The sequence below is a fragment of the Gymnoscopelus microlampas genome, assembly GCF_963454915.1.
Source record: "Gymnoscopelus microlampas genome assembly, chromosome: 3".
In the NCBI taxonomy this organism is placed as follows: domain Eukaryota; kingdom Metazoa; phylum Chordata; class Actinopteri; order Myctophiformes; family Myctophidae; genus Gymnoscopelus; species Gymnoscopelus microlampas.
Window position 1 is genome coordinate 12,901,413 of NC_139940.1, and position 20,706 is coordinate 12,922,118.

At 42.5% G+C, this 20,706-nt stretch overlaps 3 protein-coding genes across 3 annotated transcripts; all 3 read left to right on the forward strand.

Moving 5' to 3' along the window:
- Positions 1-1,866: 1,866 nt before the first annotated feature.
- On the forward strand, positions 1,867-5,927 carry LOC311041445 (tubulin alpha chain-like). The gene is made up of 4 exons (XM_084051821.1): positions 1,867-1,989; positions 3,900-4,122; positions 4,396-4,544; positions 4,651-5,927. The coding sequence occupies exons 1-4, from the start codon at positions 1,987-1,989 to the stop codon at positions 5,632-5,634; spliced, it is 1,359 nt and encodes a 452-aa protein (XP_083907947.1). The 5' UTR covers positions 1,867-1,986; the 3' UTR covers positions 5,635-5,927.
- Positions 5,928-8,486: 2,559 nt separating this feature from the next.
- LOC311042611 (tubulin alpha chain-like) lies at positions 8,487-13,528 on the forward strand. The gene is made up of 4 exons (XM_084053437.1): positions 8,487-8,605; positions 10,730-10,952; positions 11,690-11,838; positions 11,929-13,528. The coding sequence occupies exons 1-4, from the start codon at positions 8,603-8,605 to the stop codon at positions 12,901-12,903; spliced, it is 1,350 nt and encodes a 449-aa protein (XP_083909563.1). The 5' UTR covers positions 8,487-8,602; the 3' UTR covers positions 12,904-13,528.
- A 3,068-nt stretch (positions 13,529-16,596) lies between these two features.
- LOC311042784 (tubulin alpha chain-like) lies at positions 16,597-18,402 on the forward strand (the record flags this gene model as incomplete). Its single annotated transcript, XM_084053787.1, has 3 exons — positions 16,597-16,825; positions 17,009-17,157; positions 17,255-18,402. The coding sequence occupies 3 exons, from the start codon at positions 16,597-16,599 to the stop codon at positions 18,227-18,229; spliced, it is 1,353 nt and encodes a 450-aa protein (XP_083909913.1). The 3' UTR covers positions 18,230-18,402.
- Between the last annotated feature and the right edge of the window lie 2,304 nt (positions 18,403-20,706).

Sequence of the window (20,706 nt, forward strand, 5' to 3'; positions counted from 1 at the left end):
AACATTTTGGAGCCTGTGCATGGGACCCACGGCGAGGGAGAGCGAGAGGTTGAAAGATGCCCGCCAGCTGGGTTGCACATGCTTTTAGGACACAGCCTGGGATCCCATCAGGGCCCGCAGATTTACGAGGTTGAAGGCTCTGCGTTCATCGTCCTCCAATATGGTTAAAGGGCTGGCCTCCCCAGGTGGTGTCGTGCAGCCTATGGCTGGTTGGTGTTGGGTACTGTTTGTCTCCTCAGGTGATACTGAACCCAGCTTCCAGCTGGTGGGGGTGGTCTCAAACTCAAACCGATTGTAGAAGGCAAGGCATTCTAAGGGTGTTGGGGAATCTGGGGATGGTGGCAGGAGGGTTCTTTATGCATGGTTTGTGCCTTACAGTCTGTTATTGTCTGTAGCTCCTGCCATGTGCTCCTGATGTTACCACAGTTTTTTTTTTAAAGATATTTTTGGGGGCTTTTTATGACTTTTTTAGAGAGGGATAGGGAGATTGGGCAGACAGGAAATGGGGAGAAAGATGGGGGGGGTGACACGCAGCAAAGGTTGTTGGGAACGGGAGTCGAACCCGCGACACGCTGTCATGCTGGCATTGCAGCCTAGGGTGCCTGGACCGTCACGCTACGGCCACGCTACAGCCACCACTGTTTAAATGGTCCACCATTTTAACCCTGTACTCATTCTGAACCCTTCTGATGGTGCTCTGTCTGGAGGACTGTCCACAGTGAGACACGAGTGGAGCGAGCCATAATGAGCATAATGACTATTAGTGAGCAGCTGTGGGCTAGTTATATCGGTAAAGTGGTCCTTTAAATACATACTTTACTTTATTTTTTAACAATCTGCACAGAAATGTCTACACACAGGCCAATAGCTAAATGTAAAATCACTGTACAGAACTTCAATAAAAGTTTTGATGTGTAAAAAAATAAATTGGCCTGCTCCTTGAGCCAATCAATGTTGCAGATGGCTTTTTACAAAAAGGTGAATACATCTAAAATAACGTAGTTATTACTACTCGGCCTACTAGCCTACTACTTTGAGAGAATCTTCTTTATTTTGTAAAAATAAGCTTTATAATTCACAGACCATTTGACAGTAGCCTACAGTAACAGGACACCTACCTTGCATTATTAGTAATGTAATTTACATCATGTAAAGTTGTCTACTACACACACACGCACGCACGCACGCACGCGCGCGCGCACACACACACACACACACACACACACACACACACACACACACACACACACACACACACACACACACACACCCTTTCCGTATCCGCTACACATAGATGCGTCATTTGATACAGCATCCATCCCCATCCCAGTCTAACCAGAACCAATCAGTGCAGACATTTGGAATCGAACTGTGAAAGCTTAATGGGCTTGTAGCCGATCTACAAGCCCATTAAGCTTTGCGATACAGCGCCTTATCAACTTGTAGATCGGCTATTTTTTGGTGTGCGACACGGCCGCCACATCAGTATAAATCACGTCTAGACTCTGGAGGAAGTCATCAGTGTTGCCATGTCCACTTATTATAAGCGACTTTGGGCTTGTTTTTCTTGTAAATATTGGTAGTTGCGGGTTGCGTTTTTTTAAAGCTTGTTTCTAAAGTGTAGTTGCTTATTTGGGCTTGTTTCTTAATGTTGTTTAAACCAGTGTTTCTCAAACATTTTCAAATCAAGTAAATATGTATTTGTCTGCGGACCCCCCATCTGAAAATATGTTATGCCAGGGACCCCTATTCAAGATTTGTGTTGTTAAAATGCTTCAAAACTATTCCACATTTTTCAAATTTTCTTCCAGGATTTTTTCTACAGAAAATAGCCAATGTTTAAAGGGGGAAGGGCTCGCTTCTTTTGGGCTTGTTTTCATAGACCCGGTTGCTTGTTTCTCTCTCAAACCCTGGCAACACTGGAAGTCATACAGCTGAGCTGGTGACTCAACAGAACGAGGAGGGTCTCAGCATCGAACAGACACAATGGTGAGTAAATCAACTTCTTTCATTCTCCAATTGTGACGTTTTGGGTTGATTTTAATCATTTATATGAAACCAAAATGCTTTAATTTGATCTCAAATTGACTGCTACTGACATATAAAAAGTATTTTGTTAATGGGATGGATGGGACATTCTATTATTTTGTAGTTCATTTTCCTATTAGGAAAACGAACTACATCATCTGGTTAATAATTTCATAAAGGGGAAAAACACGTCAGGGCATTGTAGCCGGAACCAACAAAATAATAACGGGTAGCATTAGATTAAGGCGTTAGCCCCATCACTATGACCCCATTCACCCACCAGTGTTGCCACGTTTTGCGAGAGAAACAAGCAACCAGGTCTATGAAAACAAGCCCAAAAGAAGCGACCATGCTACGCACGAGCCCTTTAAAATTATTTGAAAATAGCCGATCTACAAGCTCAGAGATATTTTCAGGGGGTCTGGGGGTCTGCAGACAAATTATTCCGGTATACATGCGATGCATTGTGAGCTTGTAGATCTGCTATTTTCAATGTGGGGGTCATTGATTGGCATCAAAATGTTTCAGAACCACTGGTTTAAACAACATTACACAGCAAGCCCAAAATAAGTAGCCTACGCTTTAGAAACATGCCCTAAAATAAGTACACTTTAGAAACAACTTTACAGAAAAACAAGCCCACCAAGTCGCTTATAATAATTGGACATGGCAACACTGTCACCCACCCCACCCATGCATTGTGAGTGAGCGATGGGTGAGGTCATAGATGCGGCTAGATTTTCGATGTGCCTCAGGCCAAGCATCGTCAGCACTTGCACACTGACCGACACTAAATGTATTGTTCATTTCATCATATATAGATACGGTGTACTCTTAAGCAGTGATGGTACCATTTTTATGTAAAAAGTACCTTTTTTTTATAGTAAAAGTATCAATCAATACTGCAATAATGCAGAAATACTCTGTTACAAGTAAAAGTCCGGAATGAAAAATAGTATAAAGTCCAAAAGTATTGTCATTAAAATATACTTAAAGAACCAAAATAAAAGCTACTCGGAGAAGTGATGGAAGAAGTATAATACTGCAATAATGCAGAAATACTCAAGTAAAAGTCTGGAATTAAAAATGTACTTTGTTACTTTTTAGTACCAAAATAAAAGTAGGCTATTCATTATGCAGAAGGTCCCATTTAACACATTGTATAAAATGTTTAAAAATCCTTTGAAAATAGCCGATCTACGAGCTCACAACTCTATGTTTTACTTTCTGTAGTGTTTAACCTGAACAGGGGGGAAATGGCACAGCATAGGCTTGTTATCACATACAGATTAAACTACAGAAGGTAAAAACATGACAAGCAACACTGCTGCTGCTGCAGCTAATCAATTGATAATGGGTGTGTTAGATTTAGCTGTGCCAGTGTGCAAGCATATTGTAGCTAGCCAACTGTAGAATTTTTCCACAGCAGCCATATTGACATAAAATAGTAGGGTGTTACATCCTGGGCAGGTGTTACCAATTAGTATTCTATAATCGAGGCTATATAGGCTCACTGTACTCTGTGTACAGGCCCGGGTCTGCTATACTAAATTGATCTTAGCCTTAATAGCGTAATTGGTAACACTGCATGGGATGTAACATACTCTACTATGTCAATATGGCTGCCATATATCGTCAATGCCTGAATGTCAAATTGTCTTTCTAATGAAAAGTGAAAAATGGGCTACAGCAGCATGTGTTCAGGAAGTGTTGACAGAGGACTTTGTGACTTTTGATTATTTTATTTTAGTCTTAGTTAATGGCATTGTAATTACAATATTTCCAGTAGCAATATTGCTACATTCTGTCACACAATCAATTCAAAATTCTAATTTCTCAGTTTTTGCTTCTTTTCACTTCTTCCTATACAGCGTGAGTGTATTTCTATGCATGTCGGCCAAGCCGGAGTCCAGATGGGCAATGCCTGCTGGGAGCTGTACTGTCTGGAGCATGGCATACAGCCTGACGGACGGATGCCCAGTGATAAGACTGTTGGTGGAGGAGACGACGCCTTCAACACCTTCTTCAGCGAGACTGGAGGGGGACAGCACGTCCCCAGGGCCGTCTTTGTCGACCTGGAACCCACTGTCATTGGTCAGTAGCCCTAATGAAATATGGGTGGACCTTAATTGTTCTATCAGGGAAATTCAGAGATGTCATTGCAGCACCACTATAAATGAACAATTTACCCCTTACAAGGAGCTACTTGACACCAAAATAACCAAATGTAAAATTGTATAATTCGTTATAGTAAGCTTTTTTAATTGTTGGACACAAAATGACTAAGGAAAAACAGTTTTCTTCAGAACTTTGAAGAAATGCAATAAAATTATTGTCTACTGTTTCCTTAAAACCTTCAATTTATAGATGAGGTGCGTACAGGAATGTACCGACAGCTGTTCCACCCTGAGCAGATGATCACAGGAAAGGAGGATGCTGCCAATAACTATGCCCGTGGGCACTACACCATTGGCAAGGAGATCATTGACCTGGTCCTGGACAGAACTCGCAAGTTGGTGAGAGCTCTGACTTGGTTGTTCCTGGTAACTGCTTGGCTTGTGTAGCTAGCTTCAGTTTTGACAGACTAAAGATGAGTGTTTGTTTTGGTCTTTTTCCTTTCAGGCTGATCAGTGCACTGGCCTCCAGGGGTTTCTCATCTTCCATAGCTTTGGTGGTGGCACTGGCTCTGGCTTCACTTCCCTGTTGATGGAGAGGCTCTCTGTCGATTATGGAAAGAAGTCTAAACTTGAGTTTGCCGTCTACCCAGCTCCCCAGATTTCCACTGCTGTAGTGGAGCCCTACAACTCCATCTTAACCACCCACACCACCCTGGAGCACTCTGACTGTGCCTTCATGGTGGACAATGAGGCCATCTACGACATCTGCCGCAAGAACCTGGACATTGAGAGGCCAAGTTACACCAACCTCAACAGGCTAATTGGCCAGATTGTGTCTTCGATCACTGCCTCTCTTCGCTTTGATGGAGCTCTGAATGTTGACCTGACAGAATTCCAGACCAACTTGGTGCCATACCCTCGTATCCACTTCCCCCTGGCCACCTACGCCCCAGTAATTTCCGCCGAGAAGGCCTATCATGAGCAGCTGTCAGTTGCAGACATCACCAACGCCTGCTTTGAGCCAGCCAGTCAGTTGGTGAAGTGTGACCCTCGTCATGGTAAATACATGGCCTGCTGTCTGCTGTACCGTGGAGATGTGGTGCCCAAAGACGTCAACTCTGCCATCGCAGCAATCAAGACCAAACGCAGCATCCAGTTTGTGGACTGGTGTCCCACAGGCTTCAAGGTAGGCATCAACTACCAGCCTCCCACAGTGGTTCCTGGTGGAGACCTGGCCAAGGTCCAGAGGGCTGTGTGCATGCTGAGCAACACCACAGCCATCGCTGAGGCCTGGGCTCGTCTTGACCACAAGTTTGACCTGATGTATGCCAAGAGGGCCTTCGTCCACTGGTATGTTGGAGAGGGCATGGAGGAGGGAGAGTTCTCTGAGGCCAGAGAGGACATGGCCGCCCTGGAGAAGGATTACGAAGAGGTGGGCGCTGACAGTGTCGGAGAGGGGGAGGAGGAGGATGAAGGAGAAGAGTACTAGAAGGCCACTCTTTGAGATAACCTCCTGTTCATTTTTCTTTACCATGATGCTTATCACCTAAGTCGAGTGTGTGCTTAATCTGACAGTTGTTTAGAAAGGTATTGTCAAGGCCAAGCTGTATTGAACTTCAAATGAAACCATTTGGCTTCTGAATTTTTAAATTCTGAAATCTGTCTGTACAGTCCTGAATGAAATGGTGACATGAATAAACATTTGCATTCAAGCTGTAACTGATGTGCAGTTGAGATGTAATGTAACTGTATGTAAGTGGTATTAAAGCTTCACTCTTACAATATATGTCCATGAATCCATTGTTTTCCCATACCTAATCTGGAGCAGGCTGGTTTTTACCTTAAGCCTAATGAAATGATTGAAGAGAAGTGCCTTTACCTTGCCTTAGGCTTCAGAATAACAGAAAGCTCAAGCTTTGTTCCTACCCTATGTGAGGAATGTTAGTTTACAGTACCCAAATGGTGTGTATGTTTAGTATGAATATTAGGAAAATGGTTCTGTAGCTAGTGGCACTGAAAGGCTTGGTATGCCCTCCACTTTTGTGGCTATAGGATTGTTAAAATGTTGGTGGCCTGTTATGTCATGAGAGCCTGTGTTCAGGCACAGAGTGAAATGCCACAGCACTTTGTTTCATTTGTGCATTTAAACACGTAAGAGTTGCTCAGATCATTCTACAGTGGGGTGAGATGTTGAAATGTTAGTGCCACTTACTAACACTACCTAAAAGCTAAATTATTTAAACTTCCTTTGAAGGCCAATCAATGCAAGCTACTTAAAAAAAGGTTCAGAATTCATATGACTTTGAGTCATGATTATGGTCTGTGAATTATAAACACTTATTCTGACAAAATACATTTGATTTGCAATGTATTATCTCCTTATTTGAAAATACATTTCTGTATGCTTAAGGTGTATGTTTACAAACTGGGACTAAATTAAATTGGGACTAATGTATTTTGTCTGAAAGGATGACAAGAATATCTATAAATGAAATAAAGTTGTGTAATACTGTGCCCTTTTTGCCACTCCTTTTATATCATTCATATATAATTCAACATTAAAAGCTATTATCTGTAGAAAAGTCAAATACAAGATTATTCAGCTCTCAGTGGTGCAGGTGGACCACCACCTATGGTGGCCTAGATTACAGACTACCTCAGTTGACCAGTAGGTCAGATTGCAGGGCAGCCTGACGGATGACGGACGGAAAGAAGAAATTACCTACCTGGCTGGGTTGTATTTTAGAGAACAATCTTTCACCGTGGTAGGAATACACTGAGAGTGAGGACACTAGGTGGAGCACTCATCCAATGTTATTTTGACTACATGCAGCTCATGGTACTCTAGCACCACAAAGGCATTAAAAACAAAACTTCAGACCTCTCAGAGCCAACTGATCAGGTTACTACTTAACCTCACACCTGGAACTCACCTAACCCCTGCTCATTATGCTAGGGTGGGATGGCTCAGGGTAGAGGATAGAGCACAGCAACTTGCAATGGGCCTGGTCTTCAAGATACTCAAGGGATCAGGGATGCCCATGTACCTGTTAAATTACTTCTTCAATTACACAAGAAACACACACAGGCACAACAGACACCAGAGGGAGCTCCACTGATCTTGTTCAACCCAGATTCGGCACAAACATGGGGTTAAATTCGTTCTACTGCTATGCACCAAAATGTGGAATGCCCTAACAACAGCCATCAAAAAGTGTGACCCCTTACCCTCCTTCAAAACCGCCACAAAAGACCAGTGCTCTTTAACAATTGTTTTCTTGAATGTCATTGTCTTTAAAAGAATAGTTCATTCAAAAGAATACTTATTTTCTATCAATTACACTCCCCATGAAGCTTTGAAGAATTCATAGAGATGTTTTAGTTTTTGAAGCATTCCTGAATCCTGAGCCAATTATTTGATGACCACCGGGTGTATTTTCGATGAATTCAATGCTTTATGGGGTGTGTAATTGATAGAAAATAAGTATTTTTGTGAACTACTTTAAATGTATTGATGAATTGAATACACAGGACCACAATGGAAACAAGCCCTTAGGGCTTTTTGTGTTATCATTTTTAGCATCATTGTATAATCGTACTACTGTACTGTTTGCAAACTGTTAATAACGTATTCAATCAATCAATCAATCAATCAATCAATCAATCAATCAATCAATCAATCAATCAATCAAAAAAGCCTATACTGACGGTCTGAAGGGTTGACAGACTGTGCTTTCATTCTCATATTCAAACTATTCTCACTGGCAGCTGTTGCTGCAATGACACCAGGCTGAATTTCCCCTGGGGATGATATGGGGATCAAATCAATAAAGCTTTATCTCATCTTAAGCTCTACAAAACAAAAGGTTGTCAAAATCAAGGAATAATAAAGTTATTAGCACTTTACGAGCCTAGGACAGGCACAGGTTCAGCAACCAAAGGATAAGGATAAATAAAAAACAGAAAAATACATCAAATGAAGTACATTTTACATCTCATCCTAATGCAAAGCACGTACGTCCCCGTGGTTGTCCTACTAACACACTCTTACAGCACACTGCTGCCATCTACTGTTTAGCAGTGGCAAAAATAACTCCCACGTCATCCTGCAGACGTGCATAAAAATTAAGCCGAATTTATACGGCATCGTACGACTGTGTGGCCTGCCCAGATCTACAAGCTCACAACGCGCTGCGGATACCACACCCTGTGAGCTTGTAGGTCTGCTATTTGTGATGCGCGGATTGCGCGCGACACGGCTGTGCGACGAAGCATACATCGGGCTTTAGATTTAGGTATCAGCCAATGGCTGGTGAGTACACGTGACCTCCCCAACCAATCAGCGATCCAGTGCGAAGAGAGTCGTTCGAACGCAGACCGGAGGAAGTCATTCCACTGAAGTGACTCAACATAATCGGGTGCATTTCAGTAAATCGTAAAATAACCGAACAGACAAAATGGTGAGTAAAATCACAATCTTTATTTCTCTGCCTGCATCGAAATGTATCGTTTCGGGATGATCTTTTCTAAACCAAAACGCTTTAATGTTGTCACAAATTGACCGCCGATGTTTTTTTTTCCTCTTTTTTTAGTTTTTTTTTACCTCCCTATTAAACGTTACACAAGTGACGTTTTAACAGTTTATATGAAGATCGTACGTTTCTTACGTTTAGCTAGGTCTGTATGTTAAATACAATGCTATAATAGAAGATGAAATGATGATCAAAAGTCTTCCTTGGATTTTTGGACGAAAATGTATCTGTAAGATGGAATGATTGTTATACATTTTATTCCCGCCTTCTGATCTGCTATGATGTGCCATCAGTTTAATTTATCATACTCCATTGTACGACGGGACGCCGTCGTACAATGGCCGTCGTACAGTGAGTATAAACTGAGTATAAACTTTACAGGCCTAGTAGAGACCCTACAAAAGATCCTTGATATTTTAGACAAAAGAGCCCTTTCCACAATGATTCCCCGCCTAGTACGAAATGGTACCTACTTCCGGTCTGATTTGGGCGCGGTCACCACCCCACGTGAGCGTCATACTTACAGGATTGCTTATGGTCGGCGTAACCAGACCTCGCGAGAATGTGTTGCTGACTCACGACCTACTTTAGCAAACGGTGAGCAGGGTTGCCAAGTCCGCTTATTGTAAGCTACTTTAGGCTTTTTTCTGTAAGATATTATTCTGTAAATATTGGTGGTTGCGGTTTTTTTGTCTTGATTCTGAAGTGTAGTTGCATATTTGTTGCTTAAACCACTGGTTCTCAAATATTTTCAAATCAAGGACCCCCGTACTAATATGTATTTATCCACGGACCCCCCCATCTAAAAAAATAGTTATGTTAAATAAAATGTAGAAAGTAAAAATGATTTTGTGAAAATAGCCGATCTACAATGGATTGGCTGTTTTCAAATGTCCGATGCTTAAAGGTTTAAAGTGCTCGTGTGTCCTAGTCGCTTCCTTTGCGCTTGTTTTCACAGACCGGGTTAGGCTACTTGTTTCTCTCGCTAAACCTGGCAACACTGACGGTGACATTTATCTCATTTGCGGCGCCGCCTAGGGGTAGAAATGAAGCCACTTTTGTCTCTGCGACGCCCGCAGTATGTCATTCAAATTCGGGGTCGATCAGACCATTGTGATTTGGGTCATTTTTTTGTCAGATAGACTTCCTCCTCAAATGGAAGCCATTATTGCCAGTCTCTATGCAAAATAAAACAAATTTGCTCTGTACAATACAGTTCATGTGATGACATGGCACATTTGCTCTTGTACTACTGGGATGTACTACATCAGTGGTTCTCAACCTGTGGTTTGGGATCCCCAGGGGGGTCCCCACATTTTTTTGGGGGGAGGGGGGGGGTTCTCCAGATGACAGTGAAGTGACAATTTAAGGACTTGTAAGACCTTAATACCAATTAAAAAATGGCATTACTGGCATCAAAATAAATTAACAAACTATACTATATAAAAACTGGTCAAACATTGGTCAAATAATAAAGATGAAGAGAAGGAGGCAAAACATCTTGAAAATAGCCGATCTACAAGCTCACAACGCCTCACATTGTTGTGAGCTTGTAGATCGTCTATTTTCACAATATTTGTCTGTGGAATCAGGGTGGGGGTCCCCAGTTCAAATATTAATATTTTGGGGGGGGTTGCAGCCTGAAAAGGTCTACTGGACTACATGAGCTAATGCGCCAGAGTCGAGCAGGAGTCATTAATTCAAGGAGAGAACAGAACATAATGAGGGCGTGGTTATGTAGCTTGATGGCTACCACCACAAAGGACTGACCAAATCGCTCAGTCTTGTGCCAAGGGACGATGAGTGTGGCTGAAGGTGCTCTTCATCTGCTACTGTAATGAAAAGGGACAAAATGGCCTAGCAGCCTCGTTCTGAATTGAAAGTGTCTGTCGTCTGACCTAGACTGTGTAAGAAAGAGAATACTTTTGAGGACGCTTCTCTTCTATAACAGCATTGTATTTGAACATTTTCCAATAGCTTATTTTCCTTGTACATTCTGTCACACTCAATTCAGAATTCAAATTTTTGTTAACTTTAACTCTTTCTTTGCAGCGTGAGTGTATTTCTATGCATGTCGGCCAAGCCGGAGTCCAGATGGGCAATGCCTGCTGGGAGCTGTACTGTCTGGAGCATGGCATACAGCCTGACGGCCAGATGCCCAGTGATAAGACTGTCGGTGGAGGAGACGACTCCTTCAACACCTTCTTCAGCGAGACTGGAGGAGGAAAGCACGTCCCCAGGGCCATCTTTGTCGACCTGGAACCCACTGTCATTGGTCAGTAGCCCTAATGGAAATCAACCATTGATCAAATTAAAAAGTGATCAATAATCTCTTACAGCTACTACTTGACCCCACAATTCCCAGATGTGAAAATGTTTAATTACCTCTAGTAAGATGTATTATTTTAATTAATTATTATTATTGTTGGGTACAAAATCAAATAAGACATAAGGAATAGAAACTTTAAAAAGCCTTAATACATGTAAATGCCCTCACCTTAAATATTTTGTTTATTTTAGAAATAGTTCATCTTTTACTCGAGGGGGACAACGCCTGTCGCAAGTTGATGTCATTTGTTCATGTGTGGTCCAGCCCTATGGACTGCATGTGCTAATAAAAACATTTAAAATATAGTTTTACATATTTACCATAGTAAGTATTAAGTTGGTTTTAGTTATGTTTAGGTTAAGTATATTGTTTATTGCTGTACCACACATGGACAAATTACATCATCAACTTGTGACGGGCGTTGTCCCTGTGAGTCAAAGATGAACCATTTCTAAAATAAAGGAAATATTAAAGATGTTTATAATTTGTAAGTTTAGTTATAGAGGGCAATTATTATGTATTAAGGCATATATGGCTTATTAGCCAGGGATACTTTCAAACTGTTTCCTTAAAATGTTCCTACAGTGTTTTTTTATTTATTGTTGGGGACACATATTGGACACGGTGAAGAAAAACAAAGGAGTAATGATTGTCAACTGTTTCCTTGAAACCTTCATTCACAGATGAGGTACGTACAGGGACATACCGCCAGCTGTTCCACCCTGAGCAGATGATCACGGGAAAGGAGGATGCTGCCAACAACTATGCCCGCGGACACTACACCATCGGCAAGGAGATCATTGATCTGGTCCTCGACAGAACTCGCAAGCTGGTAAGCGCCCTGATGACGTGGTTGTTCGTAGCTGTGTAGCTAACATAAGCTTTAACTGACTAAAGACAATTGTATGTTTCTTTCTTTCAGGCTGACCAGTGCACTGGCCTCCAGGGATTTCTCATCTTCCATAGCTTTGGTGGTGGTACTGGCTCTGGTTTCACTTCCCTGTTGATGGAGAGGCTCTCTGTCGATTATGGAAAGAAGTCCAAACTTGAGTTTGCCGTCTACCCAGCTCCCCAGGTGTCCACTGCTGTAGTGGAGCCTTACAACTCCATCTTAACCACCCATACCACCCTGGAGCACTCCGACTGTGCCTTCATGGTGGACAATGAGGCCATCTACGACATCTGCCGCAGGAATCTGGACATTGAGAGGCCAAGTTACACCAACCTCAATAGGCTAATTGGCCAGATTGTGTCTTCGATCACTGCCTCTCTTCGCTTTGACGGAGCCCTGAACGTAGACCTGACAGAATTCCAGACCAACTTGGTGCCGTACCCTCGTATCCACTTCCCCCTGGCCACCTACGCCCCAGTCATTTCCGCCGAGAAGGCCTATCATGAGCAGATATCAGTAGCAGACATCACCAATGCCTGCTTCGAGCCGGCCAATCAGTTGGTGAAGTGTGATCCTCGTCATGGTAAATACATGGCCTGCTGTCTGCTGTACCGTGGAGATGTGGTGCCTAAAGACGTCAACTCTGCCATCGCAACAATCAAGACCAAACGCAGCATCCAGTTTGTGGACTGGTGCCCCACTGGCTTCAAGGTAGGCATCAACTACCAGCCTCCCACAGTGGTTCCTGGTGGAGATCTGGCCAAGGTCCAGAGGGCTGTGTGCATGCTGAGCAACACCACAGCCATCGCTGAGGCCTGGGCTCGTCTTGACCACAAGTTTGACCTGATGTATGCCAAGAGGGCCTTCGTCCACTGGTATGTTGGTGAGGGCATGGAGGAGGGAGAGTTCTCTGAGGCCAGGGAGGACATGGCTGCCCTGGAGAAGGATTACGAAGAGGTGGGCACTGACAGTGTTGGAGAGGAGGATGAAGGAGAAGAGTACTAGAAGACCACCCTTGATACACTACTTTCAGTTTGCTGTTCTACTTTTGCATTAACATGATATCAAATTACTTCTGCTATGTTTTACATGTTCGGTTTTATATCGGATACTTATAATAATTCTGAATAGTAAGAAAATGGTTGTTTAGTCAGTGGCACTGAGAGGCTTTGGCCAAAATGTTACTTTGATGGTCTGTTAAGATATGTCTGTGTTAGTCAGACACTTAAAAGCGAAACGCCACAGCAACTGAAAGGTTCACATTCCAAAATATTGTCGGTTTGAGTTTTCAATTGATTTATCCTTAGTTACTTTTTGAAGTTGTATTCATCCAGGGAGGTTTGCCAATACATGCAATCTCTTTGTTAGAAACATGGTGCACACCTAGGAGTTGCTCATTACATTATTCTTGGCTGTTGACAGTTCCAGTGAAATTAATTACAATGCCAATTAATTCAAGCTACTTAAAGGTCTACAATTCATACAAAGTTTACTTGATGATGATAATGGTCTGAATTGCAACTCATGACAAAAGAAAAAAGATGAGCAATATTTCCTTTATTTGACATTGAAAAATAAAACTGTACTAAACTAACAGGTGGAAACAATAAACTAAAGTTATATCAAGCAATGTGTTGTACTGTGCACTATTTTGCCACAAAGGATCGAACCTTACATAATACAACTGTGCATGTTAAATACAAAAACATGTTGAATGCATTGTCTGTGTAAAATGAAAATCATATACTCTGTGTGTGTGTGTGTGTGTGTGTGTGTGTGTGTATATAATACATTACACACAGTATGATGTATATCTCCTTAAATTAAGTGTACATTCTTAGTGAATATATGAGAATTAATATACTGTATCAACGGATCTTTAAGTGAGTATCTGGACGAATACATGTCCAATTTATTAAGCATTAGCTATCCTTAAAATGTCTCAAAAGTTATGCAATGTACCTCTGCAGGAGTCAAGTCAAAACAAAAGTCGGTACAGTGTAGGCCTTAAAGTTCTCATAAGTGGTTCCAACTTGCTTGTGGAGCCTGGTGGCTAATGTCACATAAACTGTCCAGGTTATTATGTGGTGTGCTGAGGACGGATTAACATGCTACTCATCTTGTGTAGCTCATCATAGAGGGAATGAGAGGGGTTCTCCAAAATAGTGTGCAGCTTCGCTCTCATCCCCCTCCGCAACCACCTCCAGATTATTCAACTCCATCTACAAAGCTAGCCTTCCTCACATCCAGCTTGTTTAGTTTGTTGGCATCCCTTGTTATTGTTACCCCCAACATACCATGGCAAAGAAGAGGACACTTGACAAACAGACTGATGGAACATCTGCAGCAGCCTGTTCCACAAGTTGAATACCTGAGCCTCAGGAAGAACAGCTTGGTCTGTCCCTTCCTGTGGAGGTCCTCAGTGTTTTCAGTCCAGTCCAAGAACTTAGGTTATTTTATTTGTTTATTTGAGAGGGACTATATATTAATGAACAAAGCAATCAAATACAGTAGTCTACAGTTGGGAATACAGTGTAAATATTTAGGAGTTAGTCAGAATACAAATTTTCCCTTGTCCCTGACATGTAACAAAACAAGATAGCCTACCACAGAAAGTAAGACAAAATACAAGATAAAGTAAGAACAAAAGTAAGTACATGTGTCCACCACCTCCCCTCGTGCCCTCCGATGGGAGTTTGGGGCCTCTCATGGTCTTTCCAATGTTGAGTTGGTGGTGAATGTTGTCACTAGCCCATTAAGCTCTCCCCCAGGGACCAGGCTCCGATGCAGCTGACAACAGAGGAGTCATCAGAGAACTTAGCTGTTGCTGCTATGACGCATGAATTTCACCCCATGCATCAATAAAGGTTTATATCTTGCCATCTACTATGAACGGCTGTCAAATTAGATAGGAATACATTTATTACAATATAGATCGGGGTCCCAGAGATTGAAATTCCATTCAATGGGGGTCCGTAGCCTAATGCATGTTAAAATGGCTGAGAATCACTGGTAAATCCGTAAGAATGTTCTCGTGTGGGGGTCCCTGGCGTATCTTTTCAAATGGGGGTCCGCGGGCTATTAAGTGTCAATTTGGGGGTCCTTGACATGAAAAGGTTTGAGAACCACTGCTTTATCCCATATAATATAACTCTATGCTTTATCTATTGCTGCCACCTTTTGTTTTGGAGTGTTAGTGTAATAAATAACCACCGACATCATGGAACTACGCAGTTAGAATTCCGTATCAACCAATGGCTGATGAGTACACGTGATCCCCCCAGCCAATCAGTGTTCCAGTGTGAAGGGACTTTTGAAATCAAACTGTAACGTCTCTCTGGAGAGAGTCATACCGCTGAAGTGACTCAACATAACCGGGTGCTTTTCAGCAAATTGGTGAAATAACCGAACAGACAAAATGGTGAGTAAAACCGCAGTCTTTCTTTCTCAAATGTATCATTTTGGGTTGGGATGATCTATTCTAAACCAAAATGCTTTAGTTGTGTTTTTTTGTCACAAACTGACTGCGACTGACACGAGTCCCCCCCCCTTACGTTTGAATAGTTTATGAAGACATACGTTATAGCTACTAAGTCTGTATATCTGATTATATTAAATACGATGTTATAGAAGACGAATATGTCTCAAAAGTCGTCTAATAAGTAGTGGCGTAGTTGTGTGTTTGTGGAGAAATGTATCTCGAGCTGGAACGATTGTGGTAATTGACAAAGAACTTAATGCGTATTTGTTCAAGTTCATTTACACCCCCCCCCCCCCCCCCTCACACACACACACACACACACACACACACACACACACACACACACACACACACACACACACACACACACACACACACACACACACACACACACACACACAGTTATGTTTCCCGCCTTTTGAACTGTCATAAGCATATCATACTCGAGCTATAACGGCTCACGTCGACACCCTCTATAGATCAGGTCTTGTCGGGAATGACGTGACAAAATGGGCTAGGCTAGCGGCTAAGTAGGCTGCTTCTGGAAGTGTCCCTGACCTAGATTGTGTAATAGGAGTTTTGAGACGTTTTACTTTAGTCTGATATAACAGCATCGTATGTACTGAACTTCCTATAGCTATTTCCCTACATTATGTCAGTAACGAATTATCATGATCTCCCCTAGTTCTGGTCCATAACGTTAGAGGGAGTTCTCCTTAACGCTATGTGACTTTTCGGCCATTGCCCGAATACCGCCGGTTGACCTAAGTACAAAATAAAGAATACACTTTTGCCACTGACCGAAAAACAAAGACGGTTTTAATGTGTTGAAAGGCTACTCTCCTTGGTGGAAAGACTCTAAGCCCCCCACCTTCCCTGTAAAATACACATTTTGGCCAGAAAATAAAATATTACACCGGATGGAGAGGGGAAAAAAATAGATACTCCACTGCACCCCCTACAGATCTTGTCAATAGAAATTTTCAATAGAACAGATCTCTAGGGGGCGCAGTGGAATAACTAAAGCGTTTTTCCATCTGGTGGAATATTTTCCTTCTTAGGTCTCCGCCAGGCGGCCTGGCCCAGGCCGGGATTATGTTTTTGCCCCTCTTTGTGTGTATGTGTCAAATATGCTAAAATGTCAAACCTGTGAGAGATTTGTGCTCTACTGAGTGCCCCCTTCTAGTCTTAATTTGTGCTTCATGAAATTTCTTCCCATGCAGCGTGAGTGTATTTCTATGCATGTCGGCCAAGCCGGAGTCCAGATGGGCAATGCCTGCTGGGAGCTGTACTGTCTGGAGCATGGCATACAGCCTGACGGCCAGATGCCCAGTGATAAGACACGGGGTGGTGGAGACGACTCCTTCAACACTTTCTTCAGCGAGACTGGAGGAGGAAAGCATGTCCCCAGAGCCATCTTTGTCGACCTGGAACCAACTGTCATTGGTCAGTAGCCCTAATGAAATGGACCATCATATTATCAATCCCTTGCATCTACTTGATCCTAAAATTCCCAGATTTGAACATGTATAAATACTTCTAGTAAGGTGTATTATTATTGTTGGGGGCAAAATGACTTAAGGAATAGCAAGCAACTTAAACTGTTTCCTTAAAATCTTCCATTCACAGACGAGGTGCGCACAGGAACATACCGCCAGCTGTTCCATCCTGAGCAGATGATCACAGGAAAGGAGGATGCTGCTAACAACTATGCCCGTGGGCACTACACCATCGGCAAAGAGGTCATTGACCTGGTTCTGGACAGAACTCGAAAGCTGGTAAGAGCACTGAAAATGTTTTTATTAGAGAACTGCTTAACTTGTGCAGCTAACTTAAGTTTTAACTGACTGAAGACCATTATATTTTTTCTTTCAGGCTGACCAGTGCACTGGCCTCCAGGGGTTTCTCATCTTCCATAGCTTTGGTGGTGGTACTGGCTCTGGCTTCACTTCCCTGTTGATGGAGAGACTCTCTGTCGATTATGGAAAGAAGTCCAAACTTGAGTTTGCCGTCTACCCAGCCCCCCAGGTGTCCACTGCTGTAGTGGAGCCCTACAACTCCATCTTAACCACCCATACCACCCTGGAGCACTCCGACTGTGCCTTCATGGTGGACAATGAGGCCATCTATGACATTTGCCGCAGGAACCTGGACATTGAGAGGCCAAGTTACACCAACCTCAACAGGCTCATTGGCCAGATCGTGTCTTCGATCACCGCCTCCCTTCGCTTTGACGGAGCTCTGAATGTTGACCTGACGGAGTTCCAGACCAACTTGGTGCCGTACCCTCGTATCCACTTCCCCCTGGCCACCTACGCACCAGTCATTTCCGCCGAGAAGGCCTATCATGAGCAGCTGTCAGTTGCAGACATCACCAACGCCTGCTTCGAGCCGGCCAATCAGTTGGTGAAGTGTGATCCTCGTCATGGTAAATACATGGCCTGCTGTCTGCTGTACCGTGGAGATGTGGTGCCCAAAGACGTCAACTCTGCCATCGCAACAATCAAGACCAAACGCAGCATCCAGTTTGTGGACTGGTGCCCCACTGGCTTCAAGGTGGGCATCAACTACCAGCCTCCTACAGTGGTTCCTGGTGGAGACCTGGCCAAGGTCCAGAGGGCTGTGTGCATGCTGAGCAACACCACAGCCATCGCTGAGGCCTGGGCTCGTCTCGACCACAAGTTTGACCTGATGTATGCCAAGAGGGCCTTCGTCCACTGGTATGTTGGTGAGGGCATGGAGGAGGGAGAGTTCTCTGAGGCCAGGGAGGACATGGCTGCCCTGGAGAAGGATTACGAAGAGGTGGGCACTGACAGTGTTGGAGAGGAGGATGAAGGAGAAGAGTACTAGAAGACCATTATTTGTGTGCTGAGATCCTCTTCTGTTACTTTTTCTTAAATTGTTTCTTGTAAGTTCTGTTATATATGTTTGTTCTTCATCTGAAAGGTTTATGTGTTTTCCCTTTCTTTTCTCTGCACATTCCTATCCTCTTATTGATTGAAAATAAACAGGGTGAAATGAAATTATTTTTGCATCGTTTTGACTTGACTCTTAGAATACACATTAATCCAGTGTTTTCCCCTCCCTAATCTGGAATAGTTTGGACCAGGCAGGTTTTACGTTCAAATTTATACAAATGTAGATGTTTATGCAAAATGCATTTACAAAACAGTGTAGAGGTTGTAAGTGCCTTTACCTTCCCTCAGGCTTCTGATTAACAGAAAGCTTGAACTTTGTTACTACAGTTAATACCTTATGTGAGCACTGTTGCAGTACCCAACAATGGCTCTAGATTCAGTCTATTCAGATAGGGGTCATAGACTGAAGACTGAAGACTACTGGCCACTTCTGAATAAATGCAAATATTCAGATCAAAGCTTAAACATTCTACAGTTATGGTTGATTTGTCCAAAAGGTATAGGGCCAGGGGTCAATTAAACTTGGCATAAAATGAGTTTTTTTATATGTATATATGGCTATGTGCGTTTCCTTTGGCATGAAGATATTTATTTCATATCCCAGTCAGAACCAGCCTTTCCACTTAGTGCAAATCCGTTCCTAACTGCTCAAGATGTCTTGGACAGATGCTGGGCGAAAACATTACCTCATAAATTGCACTCACATTACTGTACATAAACCAATTATAACCCTTGCTGTTTTCTTTCTCAACCACTAGATGGGAGCAATAGTGTGAGATTGTTTCAGTGTTGAATTTATTCAGGAAACATAAGTTCACCATTTTGAGGTAGCAGCAGCGAAATTAAAGACGCACTGAAGTGACATTTTCGGGCATTTTATTTTGAAGGTTCAGCCCGAAACGTCGGCTCAACGACTCTAAACCAATCAGAAGGTCCCATCCCTTCAGGCTATGGGACGTTGGATCTCAATCACTTCAGCCGTGGGCAACACGGCTAGTGTTTGTTTACAAGTGAGAGAGAGACGGCCAGTGAAGCGCGTTTGCTACTACCTGGCTTATTTCTAACCTATAATGTTTTCAGATACATATTTTAGTGTGCAGATGAAGTTTAAAATGAGTAATACACTCATCTTCAATGAGATTCAAAACGGAGTATCTCTGTAATTAAAATCAGCTGTGTTTGAAGAACGTGCAGCTATGGGAATCAAACAGGTGCATGTAATCAAGATTCATTTATATTCACGAAGGTCGAGTTATGTCATCACGCAGCACGTTTTCGTTTACAGGAAGTAATTAAGATTGGCTTTTTAGGGACTTTAGATGTAAAAATACACAAACATGTTTTTTTTTCATTTTTTTTGGCATCTATTGTTAGGTATGCCCATATGATGACCACGGATATGCTCTAAAAGTGTGAAAAACATATTTTTCATTTCACTACACCTTTAAGCTAGTCACAGTTAAAACGGTTACAAAGTAGAATATTAGGCTGAAGAAAATTCTGGAGGCCTTGTAGGTAAGCGAGATACGTTTATGGGGTAAATCTATTATGGCACATAAGTAGCCATCCCTGTCAAACAATCTTATCAAAGATCTTTAATCAGTCATACAAATATATGAGCCTTTTGTAGACACCAGACTGCACAAGGCAAAAGAACACTTGCAGTTGGACAATTTAACAATTGGTTTAATTAAATATTGTTTTAAAGAATACAATTGGTTTGGCGTCGTCATACGTTTCAATATTGATCATATATAGCCAATAAACTATTGTGTCCAAAATTATATGTAGATTAATTATCATTCATTTGGCTTCACACAGCAGCAGGCTGAATGATTCACATGCAGTGGTGGATCACAAGTGGGGTCCGGGGTCCTTGAGGGGGCTCCAGCGGGTCCCCAGGCATATTAGTTAAAGGTAGGGTAAGTGATTTGCAATTATTCAAATAATTGCAATTATTCAAATAATTGCAAAATGGGTCCATGTTCTGATAGTACTCGTTACTATAGAGTGTCCTGTCCATCTAATGAGTCTCCCATGTCTCTCCAGCTCTTTAATAAACAGAAAATGTATTTTCAGTGCTCTCTCCTGATTGGCTTAAATGTTGTCACCTACCTGAAAATGTACTATATTCTGTTTACTACAGAGCTGGAGAGACCCCTGTGACCGAACAAACGCTCTGTAGCAATGATTACTATCACAATATATTACTTTAACTTTTTTAGCGGCGCTATAGAGCGGATATTAGCCCTCTATACCTGGCTTTTGCGTCAACGTTCTGATTGGTCAGGCTCGCCAAGGTTCTGATTGGTCAGGTCCGTCAACGTTCTGATTGGTCAGGCTCGCCAAGGTTCTGATTGGTCAGGTCCGTCAACGTTCTGATTGGTCAGGCTCGCCAAGGTTCTGATT